Source organism: Carya illinoinensis, chromosome 10, assembly GCF_018687715.1.
Source record: "Carya illinoinensis cultivar Pawnee chromosome 10, C.illinoinensisPawnee_v1, whole genome shotgun sequence".
Taxonomy (NCBI): Eukaryota; Viridiplantae; Streptophyta; class Magnoliopsida; order Fagales; family Juglandaceae; genus Carya; species Carya illinoinensis.
In genome coordinates, this window is record NC_056761.1 from 34,015,628 (window position 1) to 34,038,424 (window position 22,797).

Sequence of the window (22,797 nt, forward strand, 5' to 3'; positions counted from 1 at the left end):
TCGTTCGAATGTATATTCAAATGACGTCATATTAATGTTTGAACATATACATAAACATTCAAACATACCATAACAATCGAATTAAGAGGTATACCGTATGTCCAAACATGAAATTTCCCGTGCACACATAACATTAAGCATTGAAACATATATTGTCATTGTTCCAACGTTAATACAATGTTAGTTCAAACAACAAAATCCTAAAATGTTAAAAGTTTGAACTACATTTACGTTCGAACGTTAACTTAAACGTTCGAACAACTAAGGTTTATGATGTTCGCACATTTAAAACAAAGGTGAATGTATACCTATATGTTCAAATGTGAATCTCAAATGACCATATGTTCAAACGTACATTATTCGTTTGAACGTACATATACAAAGATGGCTGAGTCGATTCAACCATATCCGATTTCTACAACCACACAATTATTTAGTTAATGGCCATCATAGAATTGAAGTATACAATATATGTATACTTTCTACAATGGCCATTTGTCTAGTTACCGGCCATGGTGTCCGAAAAATGTAAGGGATGTTGGTTTCGGAATAGGTCACCAAAACCAACTTGAGAAAAGCTTAAAGAATATGTGAAAGGAGCACTAATCTTGTCACACGAGTTTTGGTGGCATTCAACGGCTACGTTGGAGGAGGTGGAGGAAGTGTCGCGATGGTTCATTTCTTAAACGAACGTTAATTACCATGTGAACTAATATAATCAAACATTAGAAAAATAATATTTGAATGAAACATGATTGGGTAAACATTTAAAAGGAAAAAACATATGTTCGAATGTACTTTCTGTGATAGAAATTGACCGTCACAAATTATCACCACGTTCGTACAAAGGAACTAATTCAGACTATCAACGTTATAAAAAATATTTTTCATAATGATCGCATAGTAAACCTTCACACAAATTACGTCTTTGGGGTATCAATAGGTTAAAAAACAAAAAAAAAAAAAAAAGTCTTTGTGATGGTTAAATTTTTTTTAGTGACAGATTTGTCCGTTACAAAACATAGAATCTGATGTAGTATGACATGACATGAATCATTCTCAATAAATTATTTGTTCCACACATTTTCTTGAATTAAATGAGAGATAGATTTAATATACAGATCGACTACACACGTAATATTTAATGTTGTATATCAAGATCAGTGTATACCGCAACTTTAAATGCAGTATTAAAGTCTAGGCATCTTAAAAATTTATTTAAGATTGATGGTACGTGGAAGATGTTTGGATCCACATGAGTACACCACCCAATTAAAGCATGGGCAAACTCAAATTTAATATTCCATGTGTATTATTTTCTATTTAATTTTATTTCATATAATGCTTTGATAGATAAAATTTCAATTCTTAAGAAGATTTACTAGAAAAATAATATTTATTTTTAAACAAAACTAAAACATTGGATAAGATAAATAAAATATTTTTATTTGTAGTTATCATAATTAATATTCTCTAAAAAGTTTTTGAAGATTTTAAGTCATAATTTTAATTTTTATATTTGCTTACATTTCTTTGGGTTTTGAATTTGTTTTTTTTTTTAACCGTTTTGTATTTATTATCACTTTTATATTTAAAAAAAATATTTACAATCGTAAATTATGTAAACACTTTATAATCATTTTGAAAAAATGAATAAAATATATAATTTACATAATAAAATTAATTTTTTAATAATAAATTTTATTTTTTTAAAAATAATTATATAATATTTAGATAAGACTGTATTAATTTTAGGAAAAAGAAATGATGCTAAGTCATATGTGAACTCACATGAAGTTGTCGGAATTCTCGGAGCATGCATGGGGACATGACTTAATTAATCATAATTGTCTTTGAAACTCTAGCTAGCTGCTCGTGATCAACGAAAGAAATTAATTTCAAACACATTTATAATACAATAAATGATCAAACAGGCAGTTATTTTACTACTCTTCCACAATTTGTAAATAAAAAATTATTATTTTTTGAATTTTAAATCCATTTTAAAGGAAAATTAAAGTCCGATAAATTAAAAAATAATTAATAATATTTTACGGAGAAAAAATTTTTTTTAATAAACAAATTTCCACGTGACAAATATTAAACGTAATCCCAATTCACACCTCCTCTTTTTCCAACCTCCTTTGGTTCTTTTCTCACCCGTTGATATTCCCTAGCTAGCTTTCTCACTCGTATGTATGTAAGTTGTCACCACGGAAGAAATTAAATATCGAAAAATCTCTACACAATTAAATTAAAAAGAAAAAGAAATCTTTCAAGATCTGCCTAAATTACATCACAATTAGATGGATATAGGTATATAAATTAATTAGCAATTTTGATATTATGTATCGAGGATAAATAATATTTACAGTTATAAAATACGTAAATATTACGGATGCACTCTTTTCTAACATCGTAAACGATCGGACAGATAAAGTTGTATAGCAACTATTCAAAATTCAATATTGAGTAAGTATAATTTTTGAAAGGTGTTATAAATGAGAAATGATATTTGCAGTCGTGGTTGTGCAAGCGGCGTGCATTCGCTTTGAAAAAGATGAATTAATATGAGACCCACATGAAAAAAATTAACTTTTTAATCGTGGACCCCACTCTTTTTCAAAACGATTGCGCGGCATTTACAATTCCACGACTGTATGTAGTATTGCTCGTTATAAATACATGAAAGATATTACATATATGAATGTAAATTTAGAAACTAACGATAGTTTCATATAATTCATTATAATTATTTTATAATAAAAATAATTTTTATATCTTACTTTCATGTAATTAGTTTGTATTATATAAAATATTTTACACTTTCAATTCCGTTGGTAATACTAACAAATAATGAAAATGTTAATAGTATAGATGCTCGTATGCACGAAACATAATAATAATAAAAAATAATAATAACGTTAGATACAGTATTAAGATATACAAATCTCGCTCGCTCTCTTTAAAATAAATATATGTGGAATAGTATTGAAAAACTAATCTTTTTAATCAATCCAATATTAATTCAGTTATTTTAAGGGAAGTCAGTCATTTTGTAAGAAACCATTATAGCACCTTCGGATAATTTTAACGTAGCCGTGAGTACGCACGGTAGCGTCTTTGGACAAAGTAAATAAATAACCACATGTACATATGCAGACAAAATAATCAGGGGGAAAACAACAAAAAATCACCGAAAAAAACTCTACGCTGTGAACCGTTCCCGCCGGCGATGAGAAGAGGACGACGAAGAAGACGGTCTGCTACCCTTGTCGGCTGTCCCGAAGAATAAGTCCGATATGTAATTCCCCACATCTTCAGGGGAAAATCTGATATATAACCGCGCATTCCTCTCTCCTTTCCCGTTAAGCTGCTGCCGATTCTTCTTATAAAACTCCTGGTAAACCGGCACGATCTTTCTCGCGATTGACACCTTCATTTCGTCTCGGAGATTCGGGTCCGCTACAATGAACGAACCCTTCTTCCGATACGCTTCGTCGAAACTCAAATTGAACTTCCTGAAAACCTCCTTCGCTTCCGCCGGTGACACCTCAGCGGTTGGGTTCTCCGGCAGTGACGCGATTACCTTTCCCCACGCGAACCGCTCGTAATTCGCCGAAAACTGTCGCACCTTGGCTTCTTGCTTTGCGACCCATTCCTCGCCCAGAAGGTACAGGAGGTTTGACGTGCGGACTTTGGAGACCACGTGTTGATGATTATTGGCTAGGAATATGTATGATAGACAAGCGTCTTTGTAATGCTCGGCCCTGCCGTCGAGCTTACAAAGAAGTACGAGGATTAGCCAAGCTATGCGCATGGAAATCCCCAATGCCGGAGATTCATCGGTTTGTAGACCATCGAAGTAGAATTCTGGTAATGAGGATTTTGGAGGGGGAATCCAGTCGGCAAAAATGTCACCCAGGACATTACTATAATCTCCGAGGATTGAGAGGTAATTCATCGCATTGAGCGTCAGCGGGTGAACTCCTCCGCCGAGGACCGGTGACAGCTTAGAGGAATCCTTTTGCAGCGTTGACTCGAAGTCTGACAACATTGTGCGCACCGACTCGCTGAGACGGATCAGGGAGTTGATGGCTTGAGATCGGACGGTCGCAGTTGATTCGAACGAGAAGATGAATTCGATCTCGGGCCAGTTTTCGGCGATGGCGGTGTACATGTCGAGCACGCGGAAGATTTTCTCGGGAGATTTCTTGCTCTTGGCGACGAGTACTTCGGGGAATCCGAATAGCAGAGTAGCTCCGCCTTTGGAAATCTCGGCGAAGCAAGATTCTCTGATGGAGTCCGAGGAAGCGAAGACGTGGTCGCACAGTATTCTCTCCCCGTTAAAGAGCGTTTTCATGGAGATTTTTACTGCGTCCAACCAGGCCTTGATCCTCATGTCCAGCAGTTCCCAGTCCATCTTGCTGATTTGGGAGGAGCTCAGTTTCTCAACGCCAAGACGGTAAATGCCTTCGTCCACTATTGATTTTCTGATGATTTTGTATATGCTAACGCACTCTTTAGCGTAACCAGACGAGATCATACACTCGGCTATGGACCTCAAGTCCGCCATGGCAATGGAAGAAACCTCCTCGACTTCCTCGATGGAATCACCCGGGGGGCGCACATCATCGTCGACGTCTTCATAGTCGGAGGTGCTCGATCTCGTGGAGGCGCGTGAAGATCGTGCGGAGACGGATTCGGGATCCAAGTGGGCCCGGTTCATGGAAAGGATTTGATAGAACTCCTTCTGGAGTCTCTTCATGGCAATCTGCATCAGGTTCTGGGCGTACACGAGCCTCTCAGAAGTGGAGGAGTTATCGGAGACCAAGGCATGCATGGACTTCTGGAGATCGTTAACGCACTTGATGAACTGAATGGCTTCTCTCTTACTCTCGTAGAAGATGGAGGTGACTTTAGCGTAGGCAGAACTTTCCGGGTCCCATTTCATGATCAAAGAAGCGGCCGCTTCGATGCTCTGCTCGATCATCGTGTCGGAGAAGCTTCTCCGAGGGGTCGAGACGGAGGGACGTCTCGAAGAAGGTGAAGGATGACGAGAGGCGGAGAAGGAAGGAGTTTTGGAGTGAAAACAGAGGCTCCTCATACCCTTTCTAGGCATTTGATCAGATTCCAAAAAGTTTCCAACGAAGCTGTACGTTAATTCCTTTTGGGTTTGCTAGCTGCCGACAAGTACTGCTTAAAGCTCTGTTTGCTTCCCAGGAAAAAAAAAAAACAAACAAGAGAAGCAGAACAGATCGAACAGAGGTAACTGAGGTTGTTTTAGCTCTGGTGGTTTTTGTCTGTTCCTAATTTGGGAGTAGCACCTTTTCCTGGATTGGTGGGGTTTGGAACTTTGGAGGGGGTTTATATAGACGCAGTAACGGCGCCTCTGGCTCTAGGGAAGAAAAAATAAATATAAAAAAATAAAAATAAAGAAGAAGGACGTATGGGGATTGACTTAAGTTTCAAAGACTTTAGAGTCTTATAAACCCACGTAAATTGACTGGCTCTTCCGCGATTTCTACGCGTTGTGTGTGTGGTATTTATTTCACGAGTTCTACAAAACTCCCGGCCAACCCTCAAGAAACATAAATCTCAAAACAAAACAAAAAAAATTCTAAAAACAATTAGCACATTTTCATTTAGTACGCTGATGTTTTTTATTTTCATTACGTGGTAAAGTACAAAACGATCGTGTTTTGCTTCTGAGATAATAATTTTAAAAAATTAAGTTTTTCTGAAAAATAGATACACATATTATATATAATATTGTTCCATTAATATTAATTTGTTTCTTATAATTTATAAGTCGATCTATAGTTTCAATTGATCAGTCACAAAGGAATTAGGATACGTTTCTTTTTTTTTTTCTTTTTCTTTTTTGTTTTTTTCGATAAGTAGGAATTAGGATACGTTGAATGAAATAATAAGTCAAAAGCAGTAAATATGATACAATAAATATATACATATAAATATATAACATGAGAACTTTCTTGATCAATTACTTAACCACACAAACGTCGTCGCTCGATAATTTTGAAGGATTCTTGGTTCTGATTTTTATGAGCTTTGACTGCAATTTATTAATTTTCACATGCGCGAGGTTCTCTCTTTTATATATTTTAATGGTAGAAGAAATTAGAAAATAAACCGATGGAAACCATTATTTGGTTACCAAATAGATTAATTTGACTTTATATATATAGATAAGCAATAAGGTCCTCTCAAAGGGTATATGCCATTAATCAATATGTTTGCTAATATAGTTAAAGTCAACAATCTCACCAATTGCCTATTATTTTTTAATAATGCTAAATACAATTATGAATTTTACAAGTGTCGGGCACTTCTTTTGAAAAAGAGCATTATCCAACATTAAAAAAATTAATTTTTTTATATAGATATTATATTTATTCACTTTCTTCAAAAAAGATACATGACTTTTACGTATTCTATATTGCAATTATCATTTCTCATAATATTTTCATCTTATTTCATTGTTTTCTAATATATTTATATATTTTTTACTTCAATCGTCCTAGACATGCTAGGTTCTATTATTATATTGCTCTATGATATTTATATATCAGTTCATTTTAGTTTTTTTTTTAAGCATAAAATTATTATTTTCAAGCTTAAAAAGCATTGTTTAATTTGAAAGATAAATTTTAAAACTTGAATTTTACCAATCAAATCTTACTAGATGTGGATATATAGTGTACTTTACATACCGGCCTGAAAATTGATCAATAACTTATACACATATTACAAGAAAACAGTTTAGTTGTAGCTAGTTATTTATTAAGAAAATGACCATTTTTTACAAAAATGAATATGTTTTGATCATAAACAATCATCTTCGTTGCATATAATTAGTCACAAATGATTATTTTTCTTATAGTGACACATACTTAATATATAGTGGCTTAGTATGAATTGAGATATTCTTTGGTAAGAGTTCAAGATAGAGATCTTTATTTTAAGATTGCCATAAAATTAATGTATATATGTTTGTGATTATAATATTTTTCCCATCATCACCACGGCAGCACTTAATTCAATAATATTCTAAGCACATGCAAGATTATGTACGTATTGCTATTTTCCTGATACCTTTCTCCTCCTCCTACCGGCTGACCATATAATTATAATTAGTCTATGCCCTTTTGTTGAAAGGAAGCTAATGATCATGTCATCAAGACTTTTCCACGTTATATGTATAGAACGTACGTACGTAAGTTCAAAGCAAAGATCGATCAAAGTAAAGGCTGATCAAAATTAAGAATAATCAGCAATGACGCAGACACATATATACACGATGATCATATTGAATGGCTCTTAACCTTTCCAATGTAACTTTCAGCAGAAGCGCCAAACTGGCGCAAGGAAAAGACTGATCCTGTTTCCGAGGTACGTTTCATTTGTTCCGTCTTTGAGAGAATTTTAGGTCTGTCAATTCCCTTCTTGTGTATGGTCTTCTTCGACGTCTGATCTATTCATATACAGTTGCAAATGTTACAGCTGGCCGCGGTTTTCCTTTTCTCCTTTATGTTAATTGGTCGTATAAAAACCTCAAGTAGATCATGTGCATAAGTTTTCCTTTTTTTTGTTTTTTTTTTCTTGGCCTAAAAGTACTCCGGCCTTGTACGTTATCACTTATAATTAGACAATAAATGATGAGAATTAATTATAAGCCTTATTTTTTACACACCAACACATTGATTACTGAATTGGAAACTTTCTACGTCGATTATGATAAAATATGATTATTGATGGTTTTTTATTTTTTTTAAGTTATAAAATGTTCAACTCTAAATGATGTATTAACATGCCAACTTATGTATAATAAAATTTTTAATTGATAGTCTGACATATACTGTTTGGATTGAGAAATACTCTCAAACTATCTCATATTGTCTTATCTCATTATTATAATTTTTTTCAAATTTTCACACAAAATATAATAAAAAATTTAAGTTTTTCAAATCTCAAGATAATAATAATATAATATTATAATAATATTTTATTCAATTTTTAACTTTCATTTAAAACTAACTATCTCATCTCATCTCACTGTCTAAACAACCATAACACCCAATTTGTTGGAGTATAAAATAGCGTACGATGGAGAAAACAGATTGACAAGATGACTTGCTTTTGATGGTGTTATCGTTTTTTTGTCTTTTTTTTTTCTTTCTTTGCAAGTAAATTTGATATTTATATAACCATTTGATATTTATATAACCAAAACCACAAAATACATAGTTTAGTATCAAGAGAGGTTGATTATATAGATAAGGTACTGGTGACTCTTTTCCACTGTGAAATTTCAACAAAGATGAAGGAATTTGGATTAAAGAGATGTTATCAAAAGCTTGTATTGCCGCAGCCTATTGTGCCAAATTATGCGTTCATCGATTTTGAGATCGATGAATTTCCATCACTTTCCATTCCTTGAATAAATTCAAATGGTATTGGATGGTGTTATCTTACTAACAAACGAATTATATTCTATATATATGGCCCCGATTTTCAGTGTTTACTTTTAATTAATTAAGTTTCTTTTATTATTTTTGGGTAGAACAATATTCTTTATTGTTATCCCTTTAATTTTCTTTGATTCAGTTGATTTTAATAAACAGAAACGCTTCAGACCAGACAATCCTATAAGTGGAGAATAGCAGAGACGAATAAACTAGTGACACGTAAGTGCCCCTCAACTAGCTTGGTGTGCCGCGTTGCAGATGAATGTTTCTCTGTTTCTGTTGAGCCCCTCACCCGAGTCACCCCAACCTCTCTCTCTCTCTCTCTCTCTCTCTCTCTCTCTCTCTCTCTCTCTCTCTCTCTCTCTCTCTCTCTCTCTCTCTCACCGAAAACCTCTCTCTGTCGAACCGAAAACTTCTCCTTCTCCTTCGCATTCACAAGTTGTTGAGACAGGAACAACTATGGGCATTGACTCATACGCAAGCACCCACTGAGGTTGCAGGGCGTCGGTAATCAGCATATGATGCCATAAATGTTACTCCAAAGAATAAAGAATTTAAGCCATAACCCTAACCGTAGCGCTCTAACTATCTACTGCAACCATGAACTCACAATCACAACGATTTGGTTTTGTTACAAAGTCAAAATTTTATTCCCAATAATTTTTTTTCATATCCATATCTTGAATGTTAACCAAAACATTTGGAAGAAAAAATCACGATTTTTTTTTTTTCATTTCCTAGATTTTCTCACCAACCAAACAACACTAAGACTGAACTTAGGTGGCCTCAAAATATTCAAGAAACAACTTCCAAATGTACAGAAATTCGTCGGACTTTAAAGCAAACACAGATCATCAAATTCAAGAAAAACTACAAAAACTAGAGATTTCTTGCGTTCACAAGTGGAGGACGGAAAACAAACGAAATGAAAAGGGGGAAATATTTGGTTTGCCTTTGTTCATTTGCAGAAAAATTTGGTTTCGATTTTATGGGAGGGGAGGGAGGGAGATAGCGAGGAGGGAGAGAGAAAGAGACCGCACGTAGAGAATCGAAAGGGAGACAGAGAGACCAACATACGGGTTTGGTTTTGCTTGGATGGATTCGAAACACAGAGAGAGGTGTTTTGCTTGATGGGTTCGAAGCAGAGATAGGATGACTTTACGTGTTGTGTGAGAGAGAGAAAGAGTTCTCCTGCAGTGCGGTTTGCAAATTAATTTGGTGATGTAGCCCTTATGTAGCTTTAACCTATTGTCCTCCGATAAAGACGTATTGTAGGATTAATCGATTTTAAGTTATTCATGGACTTCTGCCGCCCTATATATACTGAAATGTGATTAATTAAAAATAAATAAATGTTGTAAAATCTCAAACCGACAAGATGAGATAAGAGATCATGATGATAATTAGTCCAAACCGACAAGCTAGATCAGATAAGACATCATGACGATAAGTCTAGTTATCTGATTATGTACGCAGTACGTTATTGATATGCAAGAACAATATTCTATTAATTTTGTTCTTCAACACCCATTTCTTCAAATGCTGCTGCTGCTAGTTGAATATCTGTTGCAAGTTTTGTACGGTGCAGGTCAAGCATGTACGATCTCTTGCAGGTCAAGCACGTACGCTCTAGCAGAGGGAGAAGCTAGCAGATCGAAGCTGTGGGATCAGGGGCAAGAGCTAGGGGCTGGGGGATATTACGAAATTTATTTCGTTTGATTTACTATTTTTCGAGATTGAGATTCCAGTCTCCAGATCAAGATCACCTAATTTGAAAATTTTCTAAGTTTTCATTATTAATTTCGACTTCTAAGCATTTTTACCCAAAACAATCTACTAATTCGTAATTATTTGTGCATTTTGACAATGTGAATCGAAAATCTAGAAATTAAGGAGTTTGTGGCCGGTTTTTGACATGACTAGCGGTTCATATATATACACGATGATCATATTGAATGGCTCTTAACCTTTCCAATGTAACTTTCAGCAGAAGAGCCAAAATGGCGCAAGGAATTGAAAAGACTGATCAGCCTGTTTCCCACGTACGTTTCATTTGTTCTATCTTCGAGAGAATTTTAAGTCTGTCAATTCCCTACTTGTATATAGTCTTCTTCGTTTGATATATTCATATATGGTTGCAAATGTTACAGCTGGCCCTTTTCTCCTTTATGTTAATTTCTCGTACAAAACCTCAAGTAGTAGATCGATCATGTGCATAAGTTTTGCCCTTTTTTTTTTTTCTTTCAACATTTGATACGAGGCTTAATTGAATACCCAACTTATTAATTATCTGTCTTTTTCCTTTTTTATTTTATTTTTATTTTTCTTTTGATCGCTAAAAGTACTCCTTGAGCGTTACCACTTATTGATGGGAGTTAATTATAGGCTTTATTTTTTACACACCAACACATGATTATTAAATTGGAAACTTTCCACGTCAATTATGCTAAAATATGATTATTAGTATTTTTTATTTTTTTAAGTTATAAAATGTCTAATTATATATAAATGATGCATTAACACGCTGACTTATGTGCAATAAAATTTTTAATTGATTGTCTGACATTAGACTGTTTACTCTTAACTCATATTATCTTTTTTTATTTTATCATTATAATTTTTTTAAATTTTTACATAAAATATAATAAAAAATTTAATATTTTTAAATTTTAAAACAATAATAATATTCTAACAATATTTTATTTAATTTTTAACTTTCATATAAAATCATCTCCTTAATTCTCACTATCTAAACCACCTCAAACACCCAATTAGTTGGAATATAAAATAGCGTATGGTGGAGAAAACATATCGACAAGGTGACTTGTTTTTGATGGTGTTATCTTTCCCCCTTTTTTTTTTATTTTTTTTCGCAAGTAAACTTGATATTTATATAACCATAACCACAAAATACATAGGTCAGTATCAAAAGAATGTGATTATACAGATAAGGGGTGGATCTTTGTCATTGTAAAATTTCAACAAAGATAAAGGAATTTAGATTAAAGGGATGTTATCAAAAACTTGCGTTGTCGCTCATTGTTTTTAAAATTGTACCGTATCGGCCGGTACGGAATGTACCGGCCACCGGACCGGTATAGAAATTCACATATTTCGTACCGGTTCAAATACCGGCCGATATTTCAGCCTGTACTGGCCCGTACTGGCCGGTATTTCGGTCTCGATTTTTTTTTTTTCATTTTTTCAAACTACAAATTCATTTTTTTACCCTAAATTTAAATTAAACTATTTATAATTTATATAGATATATGTATTTATGTATAATTTATTTATATATAAATTATTATTTTGAAATATAATTAATATATATATTTATATATATAATTTATTTATATATCGACTATCTCGAAACGGTACACAAAACGGTATCGGTATCAAAATATTTTGTTCCAGTGCTTTGACCGGTACGACATCCGATACGATATTCAAAATATTGTTGTCGCTGCCTAATATTGCACCAGATTACTCATGCATCGATTTTGAGATCGATGACTTTTCCTCACTTTCCATTCTTTGAATAAATTCAAATGGTATTTGATGGTGTTATCTTACTAACAAACAAATTATATTCTATATATATGGCCCCGATTTTCAGTGTTTATTTTTAATTAATTAAGTTTTTTTCATTTATTTTTGGGTAGAACATTAATATTCTCTTTTGTTTTCCCTTTAATTTTCTTTCATTCGGTTGATTTTAATAAATTAGTTACTTCTGCCGCCCTATACTGAAATGTGATTAATTAACAATAAATAAATGTTGTAAAATCTCAAACCGACAAGATCAGATAAGACATCATAATGATAATTAGTCCAAACCGACAAGATCAGATAAGAGATCATGATAATAAGTCTAGTTATCTGATAATGTACGTATTACGTTATTGAAATGCATGAACAATATTCTATTAATTTTGTTCTTCAACACCCATTTCTTCAAATGCTGCTGCTGCTGCTAGTTGAATATCTGTCGCAAGTTTTGTACGGTGCAGGTCAAGCATGTACGATCTCTTGCAGGTCAAGCACGTACGCTCTAGCCGAGGGAGAAGCTAGCAGATCAAAGCAGTGGGATCAAGAGCTAGGGGCCGGGGGATATTACGAAATTTATTTCGTTTGATTCACCAAATTTGAAAATTTTCTAAGTTTTCATTATTAATTCTGACTTCTAAGCATTTTTACCCAAAACAATCTACTAATTCGTAATTCTTTGTGCATTTTGACAGTGTGAATCGAAACTCTAGAAATTGAGGAGTCTGTGGCCGGTTTTTGACATGACTGGCGGATCGGTAGTACTACTGCATGCGATCAATACATAGAATTACGAAAGAAGTTGTAAGCAAAATACTCATTTAAACATTTAAAAAAAATCATAAAATAAGTAAAATACACTTCTTTATAAATTATTAAATAAAAAATATTAATAAATAAATTCCACCACAAAATAAACCGTGTATTCTTTTTCGTCGACTCTAATATACATCATGTGGAATGAAAGTACGGAGGTCCAATCACTCATCGAATTAAAGTGATATAATTTCTATTTTTTAAGAGATCAAACGCGCGCATCCATGCATGTATAAGGCCGTAAAATTACCACGTAATGAATAAGCTGTACGTACGTATGTAGTAATATATCGAAAGATAAAAGATATTCATAATCGTAAATTATGTAATTATTGTGTAATTATTTAAAAAAATAAATAAAATATGAGACTAATATAAAAAGTAAATATTTTAATAATAAACTCAATTTCTTTTTAAAATGATTATATAATATTTACGTATTTTATAATTATATATAAAATTACTCATATTGAAGAGTTCAATGTTTATGGCTCTTGGGTTGATTTTGACAGAGAAAAAGAGTATTTCACATGATCAAGCTGGTATACAAAGACAAAAGTGTTTTAATAAAACATGTAAGTTTCGTGCAATTCTTTTAAAAAAATTGACATTAAACAATGATTTACTTTTTAACAGTGGAACTCGCATTTTTTGAGAGAATAAGTATAACTTGCACGTTTTAATAATTTATCTACCATTATTCTTAATATTGGAACTATATATATATTTTCTTTCCGGATACCACCTCTCCGAAACTCCGAATTATATATGGACCATATATCGATCTACCAATATGCATGCACCATGATCATCACTTGTGACAATATGCAATATGCATGCATGATACTGTTTAATTGACTGACTGAGATTGCCACAATTTACTTCCATTAACACTGATCCCATTAATATTTTATGATGCCGAGTAGAGAAAAGTAGTAGTGGATTTAATGATGTCAGATTAATTTGTGGACTTTTCCGAGTCTTCTTTTTATAAACACGTTTAAGATCATCACATGCATTCCGCTCCTGTTTATTGAAATACTCTCTACAACTTGTACGTAATTTCACGAGTCCTGTTTGGCGGCCTATGAATTTGCATATTTTTCTACGATTAAACTATTTATTATTGATATCTATTGATTAATATCAATAACTTCGTATGTTTCATTTTCGTCTGTTGAGACCATCATTTTCAAACTCCACCCCCCCCTCTCTCTCTCTCTCTCTCTCTCTCTCTCTCAGCTCTCTCTCTCTCTCTCTCTCTCTCTCTCTCTCTCTCTCTCTCTCTCGATCAGGCCGTCGTTTTCTTCTTCTAATTTTTTATTTTTTTATTTTTGTTCTTGTTTCCAGGTTTTGGTCAAGAGTCAAGACCAAGAAAGGGAGCCACATAATTATGCCTTCTTCGTCCCTATGCTCAGTTAATGTCTTTGAGAGTTTGATCAGTTCCTTCGTCGATCTGCAGGCCGGGAATCTATATAATTTATAAGAAAACAATCAAATTTTGGTCTTTCAACAGTACGTGGCAGATCAAGAAATTTACTTTTGAGAAGGCGAATAATTAGTTTCGAAATAATTAAAAATCTTGTTACATACACTACAACAAAAAGAGGTCTTTTCGAACAATATTTTCAACGAAATCAAAATCGTCCCAAAAAATAGATTTTATTTGCAAGCCGTCTGTTTTCTTATAACCCACCAAACATATATAATACAGATTAAAAAATAAAAAAAAAGGTAAAAAACCTCCTCATAAGCTACTAGAAAAAAGTACTATCTTTGTTTTATTTTTATTTTCTTATAAAAATAATGGATTCCATGCATAATAATCAATTCATTTTTTCTTTTATAAACCAGATTTTAAAGGATCTTATTAATTCATCATAATTAATAACTCAAAATATATACGTATATAGCTAGAGGGCTAATATATATTCATGGAAACTATACATAGATCAGCTGGCCGAGACAACTAATTGCTAGCTGCATGCATGAGTTCCTAATTAAATCAGAAAGATCTGCTCATTTGACTATCAAAATCAATCAGAAACAGCAAGTTGAGAGTGCTTATTAAATATCATTGCTGTTGTTTAGGTCTATATAAATATCATCATCATCATGTCTTGCTTGCTTCTTTGTGCAAGTTGTTCTCATGACCTATTGATTCTCAATTTTCGAATTTTCTCTTCTCTTGATAATCAATTGGTAGAAAGAATTGGCTAGCTAGCATGCATGCATTATGCTTCTAATTTCTTTCTATAATCTTTAGGTTCTACATGCAGTGGCACTTAATTAGGCGCCTCTCTCTATCTTGGAGCTCCATTTTGTGGACCAGATATTAATTGCAGTTTTTCTACCTTTTTATTGTTTATCCCTACTTGTTTCTCCCTAAATCTAATCGCCATTCCAATAGTTTATACTTTGACGGGGCTCCTTGGATCGATGATCATTATCCATGTCCGTTGTTAGATCTGATCTTGTACTTATATAAACCTAAAGTACTATTCCATTAGTCCAACGTCCTCATAAATAAAATAAAATAAAAAAGTACGGACTAGGCATAGCCCTTCATGAGATTGTCCTTATCCATATTGGTGTGTGTGTATATATATATATATTTATATGCTACCAAGCTAGCTACTATCTAGCTTTTTTCTAGAAATTAAGCTATTACACGTGAAAGCTCCCCAATATGAATGTGGATAATAGAGCCATCTTTCTTTACAGACGTGTGGATCATGATAGAGGTATTTAAATCTGAACCATCGATATATATATATATATTCCAATTATATGTCATCTCATCTCTTTCCTAAAAATGAGATGGAATGATATAAAATTTTTGTGAATAATATTAAGATATCTTGAAAATAGTAGTAAAATAGTTTGAGTTAAGTATTTATTAAGAGAAAAAAAGTTAAATAAAAAATATTATAAAATTAAAATATTGTTAAAATATAATTTTTTTAATATGATTTTTATTTTGAGATTTGAAAAAGTTAAATTATTTTTTATTTTTTAGGTGAAAATTTGAAAATTTTGTATTGATTAGTTTGAAATTATTGTAATAATTAGTTTGAGAGTGTTTGTGTTTAAATAATGAAATGAGATGAGATGGAAATTTTTTCCAAACATCCCCTTAGTACCTTAGAAGTTATTTCTAGATATGAATGGGATATATATATATATATATATGAGAGAGAGAGAGAGAGAGAGAGAGAGAGAGAGAGAGAGAGAGAGATGATAGAGAGAGAGAGAGAGAGAGAGAGAGAGAGAGAGAGAGAGAGAGAGAGAGATGATGTTTATGTGTGTATATGTTCTTTGTATCTACTAAATCTTTCAGTATATATTATTCCATTGGTCCAACCCCTCGTGTAGAAATTATATCGATCGAATAGGCTTCTCATGAAGTTATGGTTACCCGGCCGTAATAAATCTTCTCTTTGAAAGCTATTATATATCGGTTCAAATTAATATATATATATATATATATATAAGTGCTAGATTCACATAGAGTTTTGACAAAAGTGAAATTCGGACATTGATGAGGCTAATTTTGATATGTTACATCTTATTTATAGTGAAAAATTACTTTATAATTCGATATACTAGAATAAACTACATCAATTTGTAAATTTAATTTTGTAAGATTTTTATATAGACCAAATATTGATTAGATGGAGGTACGTTGTATAAGACTTCCTTATAACATTTCTCTTTCTCATATATGTGTGATGTTTATGTTTACTAAGTCTATGTACTATGGTTTAGGTTGGGCAACTAGGACCTATCCCCCAACCTGCCTAGAGGCGTAAAGGATGGGTTTTCCAACCATTAACTTGACTGGATATATGGGTATAAGATTAAGAGGAATAATATTTATAGTTATAGAATACGTAAATATTATGTACTCATTTTTAAAAAGTAAGTAAATATAAGATCTATATAAAAATAATATTTTTTTAATAATAAATTGTACTCTTTTTTAAAATAAGTATGTATCACTTGCACAATTAATAACTGTATCTAATATTATTATAAGATTAAAATTAATGATTGTTAAAACAGGCAATGCTACATGCGGATTCATTTAAAGATTTTTCCATTAAAAATCCACAACCTTACCCTTTTAATATTTAAAAGAAACAAATAATTATATACTAAGAGGACGATATAATGGTAAATTTAAACTCATTAGAGTAACACTTCTCTGACTTCGTCCCCACCTCGACATCTCTCTCATTTTCATCCATGCCTCTTCCTTGGCACCATCCTCACTCTCAACCCCTCTTCATCACAACAGAGCCATCACACCGACACGACTATCGATTCGCCACACTATCAAATCATCATCCTAATCTCCTTATTGTCAATTTTTTTCTCTTTTTAACTTTTCTCCTTATCTCTCTTTTGGTTTTCTCTCCTGCTATTCGAATTTCAGTGCTCAAATCACATTGGTTTGAAAGTCCCAACTTTTTCTTTGTTCCAAGTTATGGTTTGTCTGTTTTGGTTTAGTTTTTATTCTTTAGTCTGGTTTTGGTGGCTGGGATTGTTGTTATTGTGAAGTTGACTTATAACTTTACGGTTGATGATCTGTTTGGTGTTCATGTTTTGGCAACCAGAATCCCCCACTTTTTCTCTTTCATCCGTCAATCCGTACGTAGTTCGGGTGCTTGCGGCGCCTATACCTATGGCTATGGGGCATGGATAGGGATGACAAGGGAGATGACAAGGCTGGCTATCTTCCCTACAATGTATAGTCGAGTAGTCCAAACCTTCGAGTAAAATATACTATTTGTAAGATTAAAAATTAATTTTTTTTAAAATTAAATTATGTTATGTAAAATTTTTATTAAATATGTTATTGCATATAATTATAAATAGAGTTTTTCCAATAATACAGACGGGATAGATGTGTAAACCGTCCAATCTTGCTTCCCTCATGCTATACTTTCTTTGTAATTTTAGACACCATTTTAATATTTACAGATCTCAGACACGTATGTCTAGATAGCTACTTTCGAAGATGCAATCACGTTCGATCTGTCACCTCTAATGTAATTGACCACCCAAAGTCGTCCCTAATTTTTTTTATTTTTTTTCCATTTTTCGTAGTACTGACAGAGACTGCCTTCAATGTCGATCGCACGACTTTTGACAGGACAAATATAAATTAAAAAAAAAAAAGAATTGTATATCCACAATTAATACTTTTTCTCATAAAAAATATATAAAAAAATAATTGATGTGATTTGATATAATTTGTTAAATTATAAATTTATTTTTATTATGAAATAAATATAATAGATTATATGAAATTATATCAATTAATTTTTTTTTTGTAATCATTTTATAATTATAACACTTCTCATAAAATAAAGAAAACTATTCACAATAGTAAATACATGATTGATGATGATCATTATAGTAGTCGAGTAAATAAAAGCATATATATGTAAAATGATTTCGTCACAAAAATATTATATAAAAATAAACTTACAAATTGATTTAGTTTAATTTCATATCTCAAATTGTATTGTTTATGAATTTACAATAAAAATAATTTTATAATTTGATTTATTGCATCAATATTAATCAATTTATGAATTTATATTTGTATAACATATTTTTGTCTATAATAATTATATTATATATATTCGGATAATATTATATATAATCTTAAAGTGTATAGTTTATGTGTATTTCATTTGAAGAAAATGGAAATAACTATTAAATTTGTTTTTTATAAATCTCAAATTTAATTATTTTTTTAAAAAATATAGAAAAATACGTATTCTAAAAACTGTAAAAATCTGTATATTCAGCATGTGGGAAAAGAGGGACTTGGCAAAGAAAGAAGAGTATTGTGTATTGCTTTACGTGTGTAAATCAACCAGCGCGCATTTCGCTTTCTCAAGATCTCCAATATTTCTCAGGTAATAAACACAATTCCGTACACGGAAATCAATCAAAATTTTTGATATTGGTGTTGGTGACGCGCACACGCACGAAGGACAAGTGTGAAAGAAAGAAGATGCTTTCGTCGGCTAGCTTCATCCTCTTGGAAAATTGTACGGAAGCAGCATTTTCAAATTTCGTTCCAACAGCCGTGAGAAAATATGCGCGAGATAGAAAAGCACAGAGAAACTTGTTGGCCCTCTGAAATTAACAAAGGCTATTCGGCAAAAGACAGCAGAAATCCAACCCCAGAATTTCGAGGAGCAACGATCTTGACTACATTTTAGAACGATCCGTGTGCTATATCTTTTAATTTCTGTGTTTTTTGCCAAAACACATATGCAAAATATCAAGAAAAATTAAAATAATGAATTTTACTATATACACATAAAGTTACGTACTAATCTGCGTATCAATATTGATTCTTTCATATTTAAATTTAAATTAGCTTCAATAAAATTTATTTTTTGACCAATCACATTAGATTAATGTATATATTAATGCATAATTATGTTTGTAACTAAATTTTTCTAAAATCTAAAACTAAAAAGCATTAGACTACACAGAACCTAAATTAAACCAAAAACCATAAACCTCATAAAATGGAAAAAGTAGCTAAGAAAATAGCTAGCTAGGGATGATATAATTCAAACATTTCATATCATGTATTAAAGAATATAAAATATAAATCATTGACTAGTTTTAATAATAAAAATATGATATGAATCTAAATAGTTTTAATAAATATGTAATTTATATATTTAATCTCAATCATCGATATTTTTTGTCTTATATACGAAGAAGATAAAGATCATTAAATTATAAGCATATGACAAATGTTGTATATTATGCAAAGCCACAATTAATTTAAGATAAATTAATCATTTATCTCTTAAATTTTTTGTTCAACTTAAAAAAAATGAAGAATTACATGTTTTATATTTCAATTTTTCTGTAATTCTTATTGGATACAATGATAAAATATATATATATATATATATATATTTGTTTAGTTCTCTATCATATTTTTTGTCAAGAATTTTTTTTTTAAAGTCAATTATTAGATAACTTAAAAATAAATACAATTTTAAAACGGCTTAGTGAAAAACTCAAAAAATTCAGTAAAATTAGTTTGATTTCTTATTAATTTAATTTGAATGAGTTAAATCTACCTCAATCTAAACTGCTTTTTCAAATCTTGATAAGTGGGTGAATAAGGGTTGGGCTTGGCCGGGCTACATAAAATTCGGAAAGGAGTCGAACCGAGTTCCGGAATGAGGCCCAAAAACTAGGCCGAGTCCGAGGCTTGGTCCATAAACCGAACCACATGCATGGGGTGATTCACATTGGGCGACACTGATTCTAGTGCCGTTGCTGTTCCGATCAATATGATTTAAATTAAAAGTGCTTATATGCAGAAGGCTACCCAGCCTTTTCTCTTGAAGCCTAAGGCTAATGGAATGGGCCTAATAACTATATATTTTCAAAAAAAAAAAAAAAAAAAAGAAGAAGAAGAAGAAGAAGAAGAAGAAGAAAGAAAAGCAAGGTCTGAATTCCATGTTTTGTAGAGTAAGAGCACATTTGCGATACACATAACGGGGGGCCGGGGGGGGGGGGGGGGGGGGGGGGGTGGGGGGGGATGTTATGGACCGGTCTGGATTGATCTTGGTGAACCGGTCAGATTAAACCAAGAAACTGAGTTCAGATGGTAGTTTTTGAAGCAAAAGAACAGCGGATAGAACAATGTCAGTGAAGAACCAATCGGTTCTGATTTGTCTAGATCCTAGTCAATCTTTTAGTCATAAACCCACTCAAAATCAAAGTAAAATACATAAAATAAAAGAAAAAAATAATAAGAAGATATGACTAACTCTTGGTGATGCTGCGAGTCCAATGGGTCTCACCATTGAGCCACAAAAGTAAAATGAGAGAGGGAGAGAGAGTGAGAGAGAGAGAGATTTTATTGGTGGGAAATGCGACGAAGTCATTGGAGGATAAAAAGTTATGCAATATGGCATATTGTGGGTTGAGGGAGGACTACAAGTAGCAATAGAAAGTATTATGAGTTCTGTTACGTACAAGCAATTTTGTGTACTTATTGCACACTTTACTGATATAATTGGTCAAAGTAATTATTTTATATTAAAAAAAATGGCGTAATACTTTCTATTGCCACTTGTAGTCCTCCCTCAACCCACAATATGCCATATTGCATAATTTTAGATGTGTAAAGTTTCTAAAGTTGAGGTTGAACAAGGAGTGGGGAAGAAGGGTAGAATTACACTTTCTGATTTTGAGGTTTCCAATGACTCCCAATTGGCAGTGGCTTGACTCTAGCCATGCCAATCATTATAAAAACACTAAGCTGGAATTGCTGGAGGCTTGGGACCCCTGAACAGTTCAAGACTTCTGTCAAATGGTCAGAGATAAGTGCCGTGAAATACTTTTTCTAATGGAAACAAAATTAAGATCGAATGAGATGGAGTTTGTGAAAAGTCGACTGGATTTTCAGAGCTGCTTTACAGTTGATTTTATTGGAAGGAGGGATGGTTTAGCTTTGCTGTGGAAGTATGAAGACACGGTTAGTATTGTCAATTACTCAATTTTTTTTTTTTTTGAAAGAAGAGCGGAAAGTCACATGTCCAAGAGTGACCCCCTCCCATATTTATTAAAAACCCTCACTTTTGGCGGAGGAATACCGTGGAAACAGAAAACAAAACCCAAGAAATAACCAATAGAAACCACACACCAAAAATAAAAACAACGACAGGCCTATTGTCAATTACTCAAATCACTATATTCATGCAATTGTTAAGGTGATGCAATCAGGTTTTGAATGGTTTCTTGCTAGTATTTATGGGGGTTCTTGAAACTAGTAGGCAGTGGTATTCTTAGAGACTATTGGATCTAATTAAACCTGATCAAAGTCAGTGTTAGTGTGTCTTAGGTGACTTCAATGAGATTCTATCTCATGATGAAAAGTAGGGGGGAATGTTATACCTGAGTTGCAGATGGAAGGGTTCAGATTGGTTTTAGAACAAATTGGTTTGCATGATATTGTGTGGAAGGGTCAAAAGTATACTTGAAGCGATAGGCATCAAGATGCCTCAATTACAAAAGAAAGGCTGGGTCAAGTACTAGCTAATTAAAGCTGGTTACAAAAATTCAATATGTGTGAGAATGGGGTACTAGTTGTGAGGAGTTCTAACCATCACCCACTCTTGTTGTCTTTTAAAGAGGGTTTGGGGAATCATTTACACAAAGATTTGAGAAAAAGTGGATGTTAGAAGCTGATGGAGAAGAGATCGTCAAGGGTGCCTGGAATAAGCCTATAGGTGGTAATTACAGCAATAACAAATGGTCAAGTCTTACTTCAAAATTACAGCAATGCAATGGAGAGCTATTGAGGTGGAGTTCAAGAAAAATAAGTGATACTCAAAAGGAGATTGAGGAGAAAACAAAGTTGCTAAAGAGCTTGCAGTTAGAAGAAGGTGTTCACAATATAACAGCAATCAAAATTTTATAGAATGAACAGAGCCTATTATTGGAACAAGAAGATGTCAAATGGAAGCAAAGGGCTAAGAGGCACTGGTATAAGTTAGGGGATAAGAATACAAAATTCTTCCATGCTTGTGCTACTCATAGAAGAAAGAAGAATTGGATTAAATCTGTGAAGGATTCTCAAGGTGTTGTGGGTACAAAAATGGGGGAAGTCGATGGGGTCTTCATGCAGTACTATGGAAACTTATTTTCTACTAATAGTCCTACACATGAAGCTCTGAAATAGTGTGTTGGCAGTGTCAAAACATGAGTCACTCAAAAAATGAATGGGGATTACCCTTCATAAAGGAAGAAATTAGAGCTGTTATATTTCAAATGGGACCTCTCAAGTTTCCAGGTCCATATGGTTTCAGTGCTACCTTCTATAAAAAAATATTGCCATATAGTTGAAAATGAGGTATGTGATGTAGTGCTTAGTTTCTTGAATGAT

At 32.7% G+C, this 22,797-nt stretch overlaps 1 protein-coding gene across 1 annotated transcript; it reads right to left on the bottom strand.

Moving 5' to 3' along the window:
• Window positions 1–3,054: 3,054 nt before the first annotated feature.
• LOC122278152 (exocyst complex component EXO70H1-like) lies at window positions 3,055–5,359 on the bottom strand. Its single transcript, XM_043088253.1, has one exon. The coding sequence runs from the start codon at window positions 5,120–5,122 to the stop codon at window positions 3,209–3,211; it is 1,914 nt and encodes a 637-aa protein (XP_042944187.1). The 5' UTR covers window positions 5,123–5,359; the 3' UTR covers window positions 3,055–3,208.
• Window positions 5,360–22,797: the final 17,438 nt, after the last annotated feature.

What these genes read in the sequence shown, in the direction of transcription:
- LOC122278152 (XM_043088253.1), bottom strand. Translation starts at nt 5,122, where the DNA reads ATGCCTAGAAAGGGTATGAGGAGCCTCTGTTTTCACTCCAAAACTCCT.